This window comes from Euleptes europaea, chromosome 2, assembly GCF_029931775.1.
Source record: "Euleptes europaea isolate rEulEur1 chromosome 2, rEulEur1.hap1, whole genome shotgun sequence".
Classification (NCBI taxonomy): domain Eukaryota; kingdom Metazoa; phylum Chordata; class Lepidosauria; order Squamata; family Sphaerodactylidae; genus Euleptes; species Euleptes europaea.
The window spans coordinates 129,928,348-129,946,680 of NC_079313.1; the positions used below are offsets into that span (position 1 = coordinate 129,928,348).

Consider the following 18,333-nt stretch of genomic DNA (forward strand, 5'->3'; position numbering starts at 1 on the left):
GCTACCCTGAAGGGGGGGGGCTGTCATTGAAACTCATCTGCGCCTCCCGCCCGGGAGGCGCAGATGAGTTTCAATGACAGCCCGCCCCCCTTCAGCGGGCTACCCTGAAGGGGGGGGGGGGCTGTCATTGAAACTCATCTGCGCCTCCCGCCCGGGAGGCGCAGATGAGTTTCAATGACAGCCCGCCCCCCTTCAGCGGGCTACCCTGAAGGGGGGGGCTGTCATTGAAACTCATCTGCGCCTCCCGCCCGGGAGGCGCAGATGAGTTTCAATGACAGCCCGCCCCCCTTCAGCGGGCTACCCTGAAGGGGGGGGGCTGTCATTGAAACTCATCTGCGCCTCCCGCCCGGGAGGCGCAGATGAGTTTCAATGACAGCCCGCCCCCCTTCTGCGGGCTACCCTGAAGGGGGGGGCTGTCATTGAAACTCATCTGCGCCTCCCGCCCGGGAGGCGCAGATGAGTTTCAATGACAGCCCGCCCCCCTTCAGCGGGCTACCCTGACGGGGGGGGCTGTCATTGAAACTCATCTGCGCCTCCCGCCCGGGAGGCGCAGATGAGTTTCAATGACAGCCCGCCCCCCTTCAGCGGGCTACCCTGAAGGGGGGCGGGCTTTCATTGAAACTCATCTGCGCCTCCCGGGCGGGAGGCACAGATGAGTTTCAATGACAGCCCGCCTCCCTTCAGGGGAGCCCGCAGAAGGGAGGCGGGCTGCCCTTTAAACTGATCTGAGCCTCCCCAGCTCCCCTGAAGGGGGGGCCGAATTGGCCGAATTTATTCGCGAACTCCCGAACTCGCTGAATTCGGCCCCCCCCGTTGCCCGCCAGAGTTGAGTTCGGATCCGTCCGAACTGAAAATCACCGAATCAGGGGAAATTCGGTTGATTTTCAGTTCGGACCGAACCGAATTGACAGCCCTAATAACAACCTTTAGAATACATAAAACTATAGAACAATAATTAAAACATCATATTAAAACTGTAAACAAGGTGGCCTTAAAAACAACTCATAGGCCACTGTGTACTGGGTTTCGGCAGGTCAACTCCCCCACAGGTGTCAAGAATTGCAGTGTGGGGGGGAGATGGGGTGACCAGTAATGATGGATAAACTTGGGGCTGCCCTCAGTTGTAGGCCTAGCGAAATAGCTCCATTTTACAGGCCCTGCCGGACTCCTTAAGGTCTCGCAGGGGCCTGATATCACTAGGAAGATTGTTCCACTAGGCCGGGGCCAGAGCCGAAAAAGCCTTGGTCCTTGTTGAGGACAGCCGCACACTCTTCAGGCCGGGGACCACCAGCAAATTTTCACCAGTGGGGCGTAGAGGTCTTTGGGGGCTCTGTAACATTTTGCATAATATAAAATATCACATAGCTCAGAAACTAAGCAGCAAGTTGGTTTCCACAGACATAAATGTGTCAGTCACAAGATGCAGGTCAAGTTTCAGTCTAAAACATTTATTTCTAATTCTTGCATCAAAAATGTGTGTGTGTGGGGGACAGAAAGCTTTTTGCACAGTTTTTGCTAATTCCACTGGGGCTGCAGCAGGAAAAATTTTCTTGGAGATGGTCCAGTTCATTTGAGCAAAATAAAATCAAGCAAGCAACCTAACGGTTAGTTAGACATTGATTGTGGTTAAGCAGCCTGCTGTGTGTGTGCATTTATGAAAAATAATAGATACTAATTTGGACTAGCTTTCACATGCCGAAGTACCAAACAGTTCTGTAACACATGAGATGATCCCATCAGGAGCCGCTGTGGGGCTCAAGCAAAAGGTGGGGTATAGATATTTTTCAATGCGATAGCCCGCTCAGATTCCAGTTTGCTCAAATCGCTGTGCATGCACGTGCGGTGGCATATGTTGCAGGGGGAAAGTAATACTTTAAGAGGTGTCGCAATGCTAAGCTGAGACAGTATTTGCTGGTTAAAGATAAGACTGCTAATTTACAGATGACTCAGCGTTCAAAATATGTTTTGACCTAGCCAGTAGAAACAGGATGGCAGCTGTTGAGAGACTAGCAGTCTGACCATTTTTAGAAGCATCTTTGCAGTTAGGACCCAAACGACATGTTCTGTGTCAATGCCCCGCAATTCATTTTGATGAGGAAAGTCTACTTTCACTAAGAGCGTGGTGGGGAGGAGAGTGCTTTAACCCTTTCCCCACCTGCTATTTACATTGCAGATCTCCCTTGCTCCAGCAGGGTTTAAATGCTTGTATACAATTGTGGCTGTGCAGAAGAAGACAATGATTGAGTTGGAAGGGGCCATACAGGCCGTCTAGTCCAACCCCCTGCTCAATGCAGGATCAGCCTAGAGCATCCCTGACAAGTGGTTGTCCAACCGCTGTTTAAAGACTGCCAGTGAGGGGGAGCTCACCACCTCCCTAGGTAGCTAATTCCCAAGAGATCTCATTATGTATATGCAAATATTCCAAAATAATCCAAAATCTGAAACCACTTCTGGGCCCAAGCATTTCAGATAAGGGATCCTCAACCTGTAATTGCACTTTTCCTGTTTGCATGCATCACTTTGCATATTTCTCAGTAATCACTTACAAAAAATTGTGCAAGCTAGGCCGGTATTATTGCCTGCCCAATAAAGAAAGGGAGCTGAGGCACGTGTTTGGTATCCAAGACTACCCAAAGAGGTTCATGTCTAAATTGAGATTTGAACCAGCTACCCCAGCTGCATAGAGTTGTGATTTTTATCCAGTCACATTGCAAAACAGCTCTGCATAATCATGTGCAGTTGCATTCCAGTCAGCTTTGCATAATCCTGAATCCAGAGGGAAAAAGTTGGACCAGGCTTTGAGCTATAATTTGCCATCCTTGGCACAAACACCACCGAATACAGAATTTGAGTTCGACTTGTGCCTGGATGGCACTTGCTCTGTTAAGTGAAGGTGTTTGGCTGCAGAAATGTGGTGTTGGAGGAGAGTGTTACAGATACTGTGGACTGCCAAAAAAACCAATCAGTGGGTTATAGATCGAATCAAGCCTGAACTGACCCTAGAAGCTAAAATGGCTAAACTGAGGCTGTCGTACTTTGGTCATATGAGAAGACAAGAGTCACCGGAAAAGACCATCATGCTAGGAAACGTTGAAGGCAGCAGGAAAAGAGGAAGACCCAACAAGAGATGGATTGACTCAATAAATAAATTAATTAAAAAATAAAAAATAAAAGTCACAGCCCTCAATTTGCAAGAACTGAGCAAGGCTGTTAAAGATAGGAGATTTTGGAGGACATTGATTTATAGGGTCGCCATGAGTCGGAAGCAACTTGACGGCACTTAACACACACACACACATTTGGCTGCAGAAGGTTTGCATAAGTATGAAACCTGTTAGTATCTTCCGAAAGCAAGCAGACATTTTCACTGAGAAGCCGGATGGCAATCAGTGCCGGATTATTTAATAACTTCAGATGTATAGGAGAACCACCGCCTCCTTTCTTCCATTTAATTGCTTATTAACCTTCCACCAGCACACAACGTATTTCACAATTCATAAGGCTAAGGGCTGAATGCTTCAGAGAGATTTCCACAAACCGGAACTATTCATTAGGAGAGGATTTGAAGCACTCAGAATCTAATCCGTTTCAGATTCCCTCTAATTTGATTGATTCTTCTTTGCTTGGCATCTGATCTGACCTGCTCTTTTCCCTCCCTCTTTTTGTCTTTTTCACAGACACAATGAAGCTTATACGTGGACTAACCCTACCTGCTGTGTACATAATGTAATTATTGGCAAGCTCTGGATAGAACAATATGGAACAGTAGAAATTGTAAATCACAGGTAATTTTAATCTATAATTATACTTGGATCTCTATCCTCCAGCAAAAAGGGAATTATTTTATCACCTGTCATGGTGGCAGGTGGTTTCGTTAAAATAGGAGTAATCCATTGGTCACATTGGAGTTTGAAATGGGGACACTCCAGCATCATGTGAGAGAGAGTATCCGTTTTCTTCGTGTTACACGAGCAAAGTCTTTTTGTGTTGGCGGCCGCCATTTTAGAGCGCAGGGCCCCTGCCCCAGGTCGCCCTCCCGCCGCCTCCCAGGCCCTCCCGACCCCAGTGCCATCCAAGGGGGGGAGGGGGAAAAGCCCCTGAACCCACTACTTACCTGGAGAGGCGGCGAAGCGGTGGCGGCGAGTCCTTCCTGGGCCGGCAGGAGGCCCCTCCAGGCCGCTGCCGGCTGGAGGAAGGCGCCCAGGCGCGTGGGCGGTAGCGGCGCGATGGGCAGGGGCCTCCCATGGCCCCTCCCGGCGGGGAAAATGCGGCGGGGGCCGGGGAGGGCCAGGGCAGCCTTCCTGCGACTGCAGAGAGGCTGCCCAGGGCCCCTCCCGGTGGGGGGAAATGGCGGCGGGAGCCGGGGGGGGCCAGGGCAGCTTCCCTGCGACTGCAGAGAGGCTGCCCAGGGCCCCTCCCGGCGGGGGAAAATGGCGGCGGGGGCCGGGGGGGCCAGGGCAGCTTCCCTGCGGCTGCAGAGAGGCTGCCCAGGGCCCCTCCTGGCGGGGGAAAATGGCGGCGGGTGCCGGGGGGGGCCAGGGCAGCTTCTCTGCGGCTTCAGAGAGGCTGCCCAGGGCCCCTCCCGGCGGGGGAAAATGGCGGCGGGGGCCGGGGGGGCCAGGGCAGCCTTTCTGCGGCTTCAGAGAGGCTGCCCAGGGCCCCTCCCGGCGGGGGAAAATGGCGGCGGGGGCCGGGGGGGCCAGGGCAGCCTTTCTGCGGCTGCAGAGAGGCTGCCCAAGACCCCTCCCGCCGGGAGAAAATGGCGGTGGCTCGGCGGCGGCGGTAAGTTCCCCCCTCCCTCCTCCCTCCTCCCTCCTCCCTCCTCCCTCCTTCCCCCTTCTACCGTATTGACCCGTGTATAAGCCGAGGCCGGCTTTTTCAGCCCTTTTTTTGGGCTGAAAAACTCGGCTTATACACGAGTATATACGTAAATTGTCATACCACCAAGGAGCTTCCATGGCATGAGTGGGGATTTGAACCTGGATCTCACAGTACAGTACTCTAACCACTACACCACACTGGCTCTCCAAATTTGGTACAAAAGCTTCAGAAGTGAACTAGTCCCGATACACGACTGTGTTGCAGTTGTTTCTCCTTCTAGATAGCAGCTCTGGTACCAAAACTCCAAGCTGTTTCTTAAACCCACAAGTGCTGAAATAACTCTTTTAGGGAGAATCTGTGGTATCTCTTCACACTATAGTAGCCTCAATCTAGAAAAATGTTTTGTGCATCATTGTGGCTTTATGGCACAGTGACCCATGATGTCATTTTTGTGTGTGTGTTGCTCCCCATAGCCCCTATTTCTGGAGAGCAGCATAGTGCAGTGGTTAAGAGTGGTGGACTCTAATCTGGTGAACCGGGTTGGTTTCCCCATTCCTCCACATGAAGTCAGCTGGGTGGCCTTGGCCTAGTCCCAGTTTTCTCCAAACTCTCTCAGCCCCACCTACCTCACAAGGTGTCTGTTATGGGGAGAGGAAGGAAAGGAGATTGTAAGCCAGTTTGATTCCCCTTAAAAGATAGAGAAAGTCAGCATATAAAAACCAGCTCTTCTTTCTGTCATGCATCTCAAGGTGATTTTGAAACTCCTTGTGAGTGATTACAGGTTACAAATCAGTAGAGCTTGTTCAGGAAGATGATGAGAATTCAGCACGGGTATTCTAGCATTCTAACCTGTTAACTCCACCTTGTTTCACAGTACTGGAGATAAATGCATCCTTAACTTCAAACCGTGTGGATTGTTCGGTAAAGAGCTTCACAGAATAGAGGGCTATATTCAAGACAAGAAGTAAGTGGGATGTTCATTTATGGACTTGCTCTCTATTACGTTTCAGTGGTTTTGAGCTGTACCAGATGGGAGTGGCAGACCTGTGTGCCTGGCTCCATGTTCAGAGGCAGAAAACCTCTGAATACCAGCCCCAGGAGGCAACCTCAGGGGAAGGCCTCAGCCTCTGTGCCCTCTTGCAGGCCCTCCAGAGTAGCTGGTAGGCTACTGTGAAACAGGATGCTGGACTGGATGGACCACTGGTCTCATCCAAGAGGGCTCTTCTTATGCTCTTATGACCGTTAACTTTATGTTGGTTCTCTTCCCCACTCACATTTCTTTTCTTTGCCAACATTATGTTAATAGGTTTAGGATATTCCTGTCGCCACTAGCTTAAGCTTAAAGTTTTGATCTTGATGTTAGTAACAGTAGCCTGGGTATAAACAAATATGAAACTGCCTACCTAGCAAAGTTGCGCTTTCAGTTTTCTTAAGGCGTCCTTTTCTCACTCTAACACTGAAACTGCAGGAATGAGCTACCCTGTACTTAGGCTTTAATTCTGAAACCTTATTATGTGTATTTGTGATTGGAAAAATGTTGCTCCGTATCTAAACAGTGGTATATTCAGGAATAAACTCACTTTTTTTCCTATGTGCATTTAAGAGTCGGCAATTTTGTTTTTTTTAAATGCAGCGCTACTGCTTTTTTTTAAAGAATGTGTGGTCTAAACGTGGATCTAAATGTTGCAATCTGCCCAATTCCTCTTCCCTCTGCCAACGACAGGATAACATGTAGGATCACTTAACCTCTGTCCTCATGGCATGCATTTTCCTACCCCAGTTCAACTCCACTGGATAGTGGAGATGGAGAAAAACACTGAATGATGTGAGAACGGAGTGAGTGATCCTCCATGTTACGTGTGTGTGTGTGTGTGTGGAAGCAGCAGCCTCATGTTAAAAGTAATCTGCAATTCCCCCCCTACTTTGGTGAATCTTAGAAATTCTGCGGACATTAAAGAAGTGAATTTCCCTCCCAATAAACAGTAAGAAGAAGCTCTCAGTGATCTATGGCAAGTGGACGGAATGCTTATGGTGTATTGACCCTTTGACTTACGAAAGCGCCAAAAAGAATGAAAGGCGAGGTGGTGGCGACCACAAGAAACCCAAACCGGTAATGTTTTTTTAAAAATCCTATCTACCACTTCATCCTTTTGGAAAGATTGGCTGAGATGGGAATGGGAACATGGCTCTCTTGTGGTTCTCTTGTGGATGGTTGGTTCAAGAAGGCGGGTGCTGAAGGATAGCTGCTTAATTCCATGGCCTTTATGCTGTGCTCCCTCAGGATTCCATCTTGTTCCCTGAGCTGTTTCCCATCTGCTTTGAATAGCTGGGAGAGATTGAGTGGGGATTTGGCACAAGGTGCCATCGGTATACCTTCAGAGCCCTAAACGGTTTGGGACCTATGGGACTGCCTCTCCTGATACACCCCTCAAAGAGCATTACGCTCATCTAGTGATAACCTGTTAGTGGTCCCAGGCCCGAGAAATATCCGGCTGTCCTCGACCAGGGCCAGAGCCTTCTCAGCTCTGGCTCCAGCTTGGTGGAATGTTCTGAAGAATAACAACTGGGCCCTGCGGGATTTCGCTCAATTCCACTGGGCTTGTAAGACAGAGATGTTCCGCCAGGCCTATGGTTGAGGGCAGCGATGGCTTACCATAACTGGCCTCCCTCTTCCATCTTTACCAGCGTGGTGTAGTGGTTAAGAGCGGTGGACTCTAATCTGGAGAACCGGGTTTGATTTCCCCAATCCTCCACATGCAGCCTGCTGGGTGACCTTGGGCTAGTCACAGCTCTCTCAGCCCCACCTACCTCTCAGGGTGTCTGTTGTGGGGAGGGGAAGGGAAGGTGATTGTAATCTACATGGAGACTCCTTAAAGGTAGAGAAAAGCGGGGTATAAAAGCCAACTCCTTCTCCTCCTTCTTCTTCATCCACCTGCTCCATTCTTTCACCTGGCTGTGATGCCACCAGTGCCAATATTAATGACGCCAATAGATTTCTGGGTTTTAAATTGTTAAACTACGAGGGCGTGTTATAGGTTTTAAAAAGTATTTATTCATTGTTATGATATTGTTGAGGGAGAGAGAGAGAGAGAGAGACTTTTTCTTTGGCAGTGATGACGCTGTTACTTCCTCCCCTTGTAATTGTAAAATGATTTATGAACCCTACGATTTTAAAGTTATATTGTCTATAATATTTTAACATTCTACAATGGAATAAAATTTGTTTTTATCTTATGTATGTTGCACTCAAGATCTTTGATCAGATGGGCTTGAAAAAAAGGAGAAAAGGTTACTTACTCCCTACAGTCATTTTCCTGGTATCTGTTGTGTTGTAGGCTTCTGACGTAGACACTTCACAAAAAACTTGGGATCTCTCATTTTTTAAAAAATATTTATTTCAAAAGGGGGGATACAAAAGGAAAGAAGGGAAAGGATAGGGGACCCTCTGCAGATAAAGTACATTAGTAGAAAATAGTAATAATGTTTCAACGTAAAAAGGAATTACAACTTGATTACCACAATTATTTCTCTAATTGATTAAATAAAGTATCTTGTTCCGATAGAAAATATTCTCTTTGCTATAATCAATTATTGTACCTGACTTGGGATCTCTTTAAGTCACTGTCGCTGCACTGGCTTTTTGTTGGTCCCTATTTCTTACTGCCTGCTTTTAATCTTTCCTGTTTTTGCTGTTTTTTGTTCATTTGTTTTTTTAACAACCTGCAGTATTGCTGCTCTACTTACTTTTGCCTGGTTTTTATTGCTACTTTGAATTACTGTAATATCTCCTCTTCTCGTTATTCTTATTTGATTAACAGATACTGGACTTGGATCCAGACTAGACGCTTCCATGGATGCAAACATTTTTGCCTGTGGAGTGTGATTTTCTTGACTCCTCTCCCCTCTCGTGGCAGCCCGAAATAACCCCCATCCCAACCCTGTTTCTGGGTGTCTCCTCTCTTCCAGAAACACGATTCCAGGGGGGAGGGCATTTTGGGCTGCTGCGGGAAGGTGCATGTATGTGTGTGTGGGAATCATGCTTCATGAATAGGAATGCTTGTACCACTGGAAATGTTAGTCTCGATCCAATCTGTAAGCAGCCTCAGAAGAATTTTTATTGAGACTGTAGGATACGGATATCTGAAAATAAATTTTAAAAAATTGTACTAGGGGCAAGTAAGGGCTGTGTTCTATCTTGAGGAAGGTATCTTCTGAAGAAGAAAACACACTGAGAAATCAAAGCAGGGCAGTATGAGCTGGGCATAGATGCTGCTGGCATTGTCGATTACTTTTATGACAATGGTCCAAATCCGTCAAATTGCTATGTTCTGTCAACCCCACTGATTTCAGCGGGAGGTGAAGATACTCTTTGGCTTTCAGGAATGAGTACTGGAGACGTCTCAGTTCACATTTAGTAGCTGCTGTTACTGAGATTGATTCACATCTTACTGTCTTGAGATGCGCTTGATAGGATTGGTATCTCTATGTGCTGGGACTTTTCTGTTTTAAGTTGGGAGAACTGTAAATTGGGATTCTGCTGTTAAGCTCAAACATTTCCTGTGCAGACTTTTAATAGACACTCTAATGGATTCCCTTTGTGAACCATCAAAAAGTTTTTCATTTGGCCTCCCGCTTGTTGTGAATGCTGCTGATCTCTGAACGCCTGGCTTTTTAGTGGAGCAAAAATCAAATCTCCTTTCTTGCCGAGTCTGTGTTTGGGGAGGTTCCAGCTGTAAATTTGATGTTTACAGAGAAAGTATTTTTCTCGTTACTTCAGCAAAGATTGTGAATAAATAACTTTTCTGTAACCAGCCTCCTTGATATTGGAGCATTGAAGGAGAAAAATAATTTAGATAACAGTTGCTTGACACTGAATAATAATGTTTTTTTTTTTTAAAGCAAAGCTCAAAACATAGGGTGATGCAGTATGCTGTACTGTGTATAGGGAAGCCAGCCAGAGAGTTGGGAGCAGGGACATGGGAGCGTGTGATGTCATTGAAGTCACCATGTCACATCCGAGTACAACCTGAAAGTGAAAATGAGTAGCTCTAGGAATTGCCAGAAACTCTATGGTAAAACCGTATTGTTTCTGGTGATTCATAGAGCTGTCGATTATCACTTCCAGATTGTACCCAGAAGTGACATGCCGGTGGCGGCTATTTTTTATTTTTCTTCTCCTGCCACTGGGCTGTAGAGACTATCGGTGAGAAGCCTCCAGCCATAACAGGAGACATCAATCAATATAAACAAACATAAAGCTGTAATCAAGTATTGGAAATCAAAGTTACTGCCTAAAACATCAATAATACAATAAGTTCAATATTTCCAAAAAGGCAAAGTTTACTTAATTGCCTAGTCCAGGGGTCGGCAAACTAATTAGTCAAAAGAGCCAAATATCAACAGTACAACGATTGAGATTTCTTTTGAGAGCCAAATTTCTTAAACTTAAACTATATAGGTAGGTACAATTTATGTCTGGAGGCCTGGTCTACCACCATAAAAGCCTATTGGTAGACCTGGCCTCCGGCTGTGTCCCATTGGGAGGCCAGGTCTACCCATTGGCTTTCTTGGCAGTAGACCTGGCCTCCGGAGGCCCATAGAAGCCAATTGGTAGACCTGGCCTCTGAAGGGGGACTTTTTCCCCTCCTCGGAGTACAGGTCTACCGCCAAGAAAGCCAGTGGGTAGACATGGCCTCCCAATGGGACTCAGCCGGAGGCCAGGTCTACCAAAGGAAGCCCGCCCCGCCCAACAGCTGATAGGCAGGCGGGGGGGGGGGCAGGAACCGCCGAGCCGCCCGCCCAGCAATCGTGCGGCTAGAGGGGAGGGAAGGCTTTAGCCTCCAAACCATTGAGGGCAAGGGAAAGGGGGACCTGGCTATTCTCCACGACGGGGGGGTGGGGGAGAGACAGCGCGCCCTCTCGCCTGCGCTCTCTCTCTCTCTCTCTCTCTCTCTCTCTCTCTCTCTCTCTCTCTCTCTCTCTCTCTCTCTCTCTCTGGCGCACCGGCTCCGCAGCCCGGCTGCCGGCGTGAGCGGGCGCAAGAGAAGGGGCTCCGAACCAAGTTCGGAGAGCCGCACTCAATGGGCCAAAGAGCCCCATGCGGCTCGGGAGCCGCAGTTTGCAGACCCCTGGCCTATGCATGTATTTTTCTGCAATCACACATTTTCTTATGTTTTAAGTTTCTTTACTTGTTATTTGCACAAGACAAAATTCCTTGTTATCTTCACAAAGAAGTATGGTTATACAATAAATAACAGCTCAAACAGACATGGCAACCCTAACTGTGTGCTAAATGCAGCCTGTGGATTATGATACACTAGGGGTTTTTGATGTCTCCCTGATACTGTTATAACGGGTCTCCTTTTGTTTTAATTATTTTTCCTCCCCAACCACCACTCCCTCCTGAAACTTAGAATGTCCCACACTTAAGATGCTTGGGAATTGCCCAAAACTCTTTCTTCATATAAAAGTCAGAAATATGGCACAACAGAGGTTTATTGAAATAAAAACTCAAAACTGTTTTATTTGTCTCTTTGGGGGGGGGAATGGAAAAATCAAGTTAGCAAAGAGGTTTCAGAACATTAACTTGGCTGGTAACAATACAAAGGAATGAGGAAACTTGAGATATTTACAAACAATAGATATTTTGTTATCAGGATGTGTCTGATATAGTTTACAGACAGGTGTTGATACTTTTGATAAATACTGAGATAGATTTCACTTGGCAGTCACTGCTTAGCTGAATAAACCTAAGCTTCTTGAAACAATGTTTCTTAAGATGGAGGAGTTAGGAACAAACACACAATTTCCTCCAGTTTTCTTCCTTAAAACTGGTTAGGAGCCTTCACGTAGGAGCCTTTTCCCTTAGGGAAGGACACTCAAATAACTTCCCTCACACAAAGGATCCTTCTTCATCCTAAACAAATGTGTCCCTCTCACTCCAACTGCCAGCCTCAATGGTCAGCTTCAACAGTCAGTTATCAACTAGAAGTTTCTTTAACCGTCTCTCTCAACTGCTGCTTGTAGTATTCTCAGGGTTTCTTCCCCTTTTTGAATCTCCTGGCACGTAAGGCTCTATGAGCAGGACAACTCATGATTATGCCGCCGTCTGTCACAACTGTTAAATCAGCTCCCTTCTGCCTTTTGCTTGGGAATGTTTCCTGGCAGCTGGAGTGTCTAGTCACTGCTGCTACTGTGGGGCAGTAAAGAATAAGGAGCCCCTCAGGTGGACTGCAAAGAAACCATGGCCAGGGGGTAGACTTCACAGTGGTGAGATTCTTAACCTCCAGCTTCCATGTAACCCCTGTGGAAAATAGGTTTGGTGATTGTAGTGAATAGGGTCAGACTGGGAATGGAAAGAGATGAACATGGGAGAAATAATAAATGATGTTGCCACTGTGCAACTGAAAAGGATCCTGAAAGAGATGCCAAGAATTTCAAATGTGAGGTCCTTCACTGGGATAATTCTCCAGTTAATTTACTGTGAACTATCATGTCTTTGTATCAGAGTGAGGATGCTGAAAATGACGAAGCTGATGATATGCCTGAGATCCAGGAGACGGTGCAAGTCATACCTGGCAGTAAACTACTTTGGAGGATAAGTTCAAGACCACCCAATTCATCCCAGGTAAGTGGCTCAGTAGTTATTGTGGTAGGTGCCGGGGTTCATGGTGGAGCAGAATCCAAGTAGTGCGGTTCAGTGGTACCTCTGTTTCTCTTTTGGTCTGAGGTGTGTGTGTGTGTGTGTAAAGTGCCGTCAAATAGCAGCTGACTTACGGCAACCCCTTATGGGGTTTTCAAGGCAAGCGACCAACAGAGGTGGTTTGCCATTGCCTTCCTCTGCATAGCAACCCTGATATTCCTTGGTGGTCTCTCATCCAAGTACTAGCCAGAGCTGACCCTGCTTAGCTTCTGAGATCTGATGAGATCAGGCTAGCCTGGGCCATCCAGATCAGGGCTTGGTTTAAGTTAGAGATTCCAGTTGGTAAACACCTGAAGTCTGATACCTAGGTGGGACCAAGAGTGGAACTTGGCCGGGTCAAGGGGATAGTAACCAGCACTAAAGTGGAGGCAGCCACGCACCCAGAGGAGTGGAATCTTGTAGAGTAGAACCTGTGTACTTGGCCAAATGGTAGAAATACCAGAGTCCACACGCCACTGGCACCAAGCAGAATATCCATAAAGGGGAATAGGCCAACACAGATCAATTGGACACAGCCCCAGCTATCACTGTGTCACAAGCACAAACGAGATCTAAAAAGTCAGGATCTAGATAAGCAGGCACGTTGCTCGTTCATTGCTGCCGTGGTTGCTTGGCTTCACTGGTTTGGGGGTAAGGCCCTGGCTGCCTTGCTATGGCTGCTTTGGCCACTTGTGGGGTTGAAGTTGGTCAGTGGGTTTGGTCAGGTCAGCATTACCCCCAATCGTACATAGCAGGACAGGTGTGTATGTGTGTGTGTGATGGTTACTGCTGCTTGAGCTTCCTTGCTGTTTCTTGAGTTGCTGCATGCACACAGAACCATTCCGGGGATATTCCCTTCCCCCGTAGTATACATGTAGTAAATACCTAAACAATAAGAGACGCCCCCCCCCATACCCATTTCTTCATTATAAGGTCAAATAAAATGTATCCGCTGGCCAGGATGGGATGCCTGGTAGAAAACTGGCTTGTTGGCAACTCTGCTTTATAAAATTAGGAACAAACACAAGATTTCCTACCTGTTAGTCTTGAAAACAGAATACCAATTCAGTGTGTGTGTGTGTGTGTGTGTGTGTGTGTGTGTGTGTGTGAGAGTGAGTGTGGTGTAGTGGTTAAGAGCGGTGGTTTGGAGTGGCGGACTGTGATCTGGAGAACCGGGTTTGATTCCGCATTCCTCCGCATGAGCGGTGGAGGCTAATCTGGTGAACCGGGTAGGTTTCCCCACTCCTACACACAAAGCCAGCTGGGTGACCTTGGGCTAGTCACAGCTCTCTTAGAGTTCTCTCAGCCCCACCTACTTCACAGGGTGTCTGTTGTGGGAAGGGGAAGGGAAGGTGATTGTAAGCTGGTTTGAGTCTTCCTTAAGTGGTAGAGTAAGTCGGCATATAAAAACCAACAATTCTTCATCTGAGTGAGAGAGACAGAATCGGACTTTTGCCATTTTTATTTTAACTTACCAGCTTGGAATGAGAGAAACACTGTCATTAACCCCAAATTATGTGTTACTGGTGATAAGAAATAATATGGTAGATCAGAATTATTATCTTTGCTGTAGAAGGTTTAAAGAATATCCATCAGGATGGTAACCGTATTTTTCTGCTAAATGAATCAAGGAGCAAAAGAAAACACCCAGCTTGATACAAACTGTAACTTAATGTTAGTGATTAACATCACATCATGATTTCTCATATATCCACCTTTTTATTTATAATCAGTAATAGTTAAACAATACAGCAATAGTGTAAACAGCTGCCACTTGAGTTGCTTGACTGCAATCCTATGGGGAGTTACTGCAGTCTAAGCCTACTGATTTCAATAGATTTATAGTGGCGTAACTCTGCCTAGGATTAAAAATTGACTAAATAAGTGTAAGATTACTAACATCACTGTCGTCTTGTTGTTGAGAAGGAGCAATCCCCAGACCCAAAACTAAGATGTTGATTTCTTCCAAATTCTCTACGTGAAGTCTTGAGAGAGTGTGATCTGGGTTGTGTTTCATTGCTTCTATAGCAGCTGGGATCTCCTTGTCTTTTTGCCACCATCTGTTGAATGGAATTTTAGTCAGTGGTCTGTAATGAGGATGTTATGTTATCTAAATCAACGTTCCCCAATCTGTACTTCCCTGTACTTGCCAGTACTTCCCTGGACACTCACTGACCTTTTCGGAAAGTGGGTGGGGCCATTGTAAGGGAGGGCTTGTGACTGGCTGCTGCCGTTTAAATGAAAGAGCTTTCCACTGGAGGATCAGGAGGACTGGTAAGCACTTGGTCTTTCCTTAGTGCGGAGGTCCGTTCCCCCTCTAGGCTCTCCTCCTTCCCAGGGGGTGTGAGGAGTGAGGTATTCCGTTTGGCTCCTTTCCCTGGGGCAGCCATTTTGGGGTGGTGCTCTCACAACCTCTTCTCAAAACTCTAAAGGTGCTCACAGGTGGGGACCCCTGGTCTAAGCCTTTGCCGACTTCCTTTGCTGGGATCTTGTTTGAACTTTTGTGCTTTTGTTGTTGACTAGATATTGTTCTATTATTTATAATTGAGTGTTTTAACTTTGTCACCTGCCTTGGGTCCCCTCCTCCCACATGAATACTGCTGGTTATAGAAATGTTCATAGCTGCTTTCAAGTTTTGTCATGAAGTCCCCTGTTTGAAGTGAGGTTCTTCTGTAGGCTTGGAACAGACGTGGGGATTTGTCTTCCCATTGGCAATTCTGCTGGCCTGTATCCAAATATTATTTATTCCATACACTTGTAGCACAGCAAAGTTGCATGTGGACCCTGTCTTAGGAGGAGGGTGTTGTTGTTTTTTGCAGCTTGCACGTTTCTCTTTCCATTTGTGTGGAGGTGATGAGCATTAGTATTAATGTTTCAGCAATAAGAGGGGTCTGAAACAAATTCAGGTGGATTAAGTGGATTATCACTCACAAGCTTTTCCGGAATACCAAAACAGATAAATTCGTCCTTCAGTCGTGCAAGCAGCCCTGTGGCAGATAAGCAAAGGGGCCGTCTCGGTACACGTAGCAAAATAACTCCCTGACGATTAAGAAGCAGCGGCCTCCGAAGGCATGTGATGAACTGCTAGCCTCATCCGAAATCCGTAATTTTGAATGAGTTGCTGTTTTCTTAATTAACTCTCTACATATGAATTGCAGTCCACTCAGCGCTGTTACTAGCCCCGTGGCGCAGAGTGGTAAGCTGCAGTACTGCAGTCAAAAGCTTTGCTCATGATATTTCGATCCCGACAGGAGTCAGTTTCAGGTAGCCGGCTCGAGTTTGACCCAGCCTTCCATCCTTCCGAGGACGGTAAAATGAGCACCCGGCTTGCTGGAGGAAAAGTGTAGATGACTGGGGAAGGCACTGGCAAAACCCCCCGTAAACATAGTCTGCCTAGTAAACGTCGGGATGTGACGTCATCCCATGGGTCAGGAATGACCCGGTGCTTGCACTGGGGGCTACCTTTACCCAGCACTGTTACTTCAGGGAAGCAAGGAAAGTGTTAACTTCCCATCCAGGGAAGTTCTTGTTTCTTGTTTTCTTTCCTCTCCCCCCCCCCCCCCATCAAACTGGCTGCTGTCCTAAGGCCTGAATGGGCAGGAAGAGATGGGGAGCTGCAGGTACCTTTTGATCCAAAGTATCCCATGGCTGGTGGCACTGAAAAAAATTCTTCTCCTTTGCTTTTGGGGGTCCTCAGCACCTTTTGTTGTTATATCCTCAAAGAACTGTTATCATCACCCACATTTATTGCTATCAAGAGATCAGTCACCATCAGTTTAACAACACTGTTTACATACAAGTATAAAATTAATATGTGTGTGTGTTGTGTCGTCAAGTCGATTCCGACTTATGGCAACCCTATGAATTAATGTCCTCCAAAATGTCCTATCTTTAACAGCCTTGCTCAAGTCTTGTAAATTGAGGGCCGTGACTTCCTTTATAAGACCCATCTCTTGTTGGGTCTTCCTCTTTTCCTGCAGCCTTCAACTTTTCCTAGCATGATTGTCTTTTCCAGTGACTCTTGTCTTCTCATAATGCGACTAAAGTACAACAGCCTCAGTTTAGTCATTTTAGTTTCTACCGTCAGTTCAGGCTTGATTTGATCTATAACCCACTGATTTGTTGTTGTTTTTTTTTGGCAGTCCACGGTATCTGTAACACTCTCCTCTAACACTGCATTTCAAAGGAATCTACTTTCTTCCTATCAACTTTCTTCACCGTCCAGCTTTCACACCCATATGTAGCAATAGGGAATACGATGGCATGAATTAACTTGGTTGCCAGTGATACTTCCTTACACTTAAGAATATCTGCTTTCTTATGGACAATGGTCTCCGCACAGGATTTGGCCACTTTGGAAGTGGTTTCATTGGAGCGGTCTGAAAGGAGGAGAGATGTGTAGACAAAGAACCTTAATGTCACCACAGGACACCACACTATCTTTTTGTCATATACATGGCTTAGACCACTATATCCTTGATGGAGAAAATCCAGTATGTCTTTCCCATTGTTTGTGGCTCAGCATAGTTGACCGTGTTCAGCAGTGTCATTCTAAAAAATACGTGGCTCATCCAGCCCTACTGTACGGCAAGACTTCTTGAAGTTCTATACTTCTGTATCCTTTTGAGTAGCCGATCGGATCTAATTAAGCCTGTTGTTGGATGCTGCTCCGTTGCAATCCTTGAGAGCCTCTTCCAGCTGGCAGGCGTCTTCCTGAGTCACAGGGTATGTTAAGAAGTGCCGTAGAAAGACAGTGGTTCCTTTCACATTTCTGAGCAGCCGCACAATTTTTCTCTGAAAGAACTCAGGAACATTCATGATCCCAAATGGCAAATGTCGAAACATTCTCCCAAGTGGTATAATAATTGTAATCAGTTTGTCACTCTGGTCTGTGGACGGGGTTTGCCAAAACCTCTCGAGGCATGCAATTTTGAGACCATTCTGGCTGCTGTCACTTTTGAAAGATGGTTGTCTAGTATTGGAAATACATATTTTTCTTTCTCCATAGCCTCATTTATCTTTTTAAGCTCTATACAGATATGTGTTTCTTTTTTTAAATGCTTGTGATAAAATGACAAATACAGTCTGTTACCTCCTGGACTATGTTGAATTTATCAAAATATTCCAGAATCTTCCTGACCCGAATAAGTCTCCTCTGAGAACTGTGATACCCTAGTCCGGCATGTACTTTGAGATTGAGTTGTCTCACAAATTGCTTCCTCTCCTTGCATATTCAGTGCCTTTGCAAAGATTGGGACCTAAAGAAAAATTGTCTTTCTGTTCTGTGATCTTTCATTTTCAGTGTGAAACTTGTAATAGAGAGCCAGTGTGGTGTACTGGGTAAGAGTGTCGGACTAGTATCTGGGAGACCCAGATTCGAATCCCCACTCATGCCATGGAAGCACACTGGGTGACCTTGGGTCAGAAAGGCATTTCTCACTCACTACAGGAGTTAAACATGGTTCCCAGGTATGATTGGAAAGCAGCAGTCTTACTGGAGCTAAGTAAGTCTGGATTTGGTCATGGCCTGAGTTGAAGATCTTTTGAGAATCTTGGGTAATCCACCCTGCATCGCACGATAGAACAAAGGCATGCAATAAACGTAGTTAGGTTGGATCCATCCAGCATTTTCACTCAATCTCAGCCATTTCCCCTCCTTTTTACAGCCCCCATTCCACGTGGCTTTTGTCCATGATCCTAAGCATAGCCTTTTGGGTAATCAGAGGGACATTGGACTTACACAATTGCTTTTGTGCTATTAGCTTTTGTCAACCCATGCAATCACAGTTTCACAATTCCTGTACAGCTGTCATAAACACATCTAGTACTTC

At 46.4% G+C, this 18,333-nt stretch overlaps 1 protein-coding gene across 2 annotated transcripts in view; it reads left to right on the forward strand.

Moving 5' to 3' along the window:
• OSBPL2 (oxysterol binding protein like 2) overlaps positions 1-18,333 on the forward strand; it is a 104,890-nt gene that overhangs the window by 78,064 nt on the left and 8,493 nt on the right. For both annotated transcript variants that reach the window (XM_056844225.1, XM_056844224.1), the window contains exons 7-10: positions 3,678-3,785; positions 5,696-5,785; positions 6,805-6,931; positions 12,329-12,448. In XM_056844225.1, coding sequence (XP_056700203.1) covers positions 3,678-3,785; positions 5,696-5,785; positions 6,805-6,931; positions 12,329-12,448 — 445 coding nt within the window. The remainder of the gene's footprint in view (positions 1-3,677; positions 3,786-5,695; positions 5,786-6,804; positions 6,932-12,328; positions 12,449-18,333) is intronic.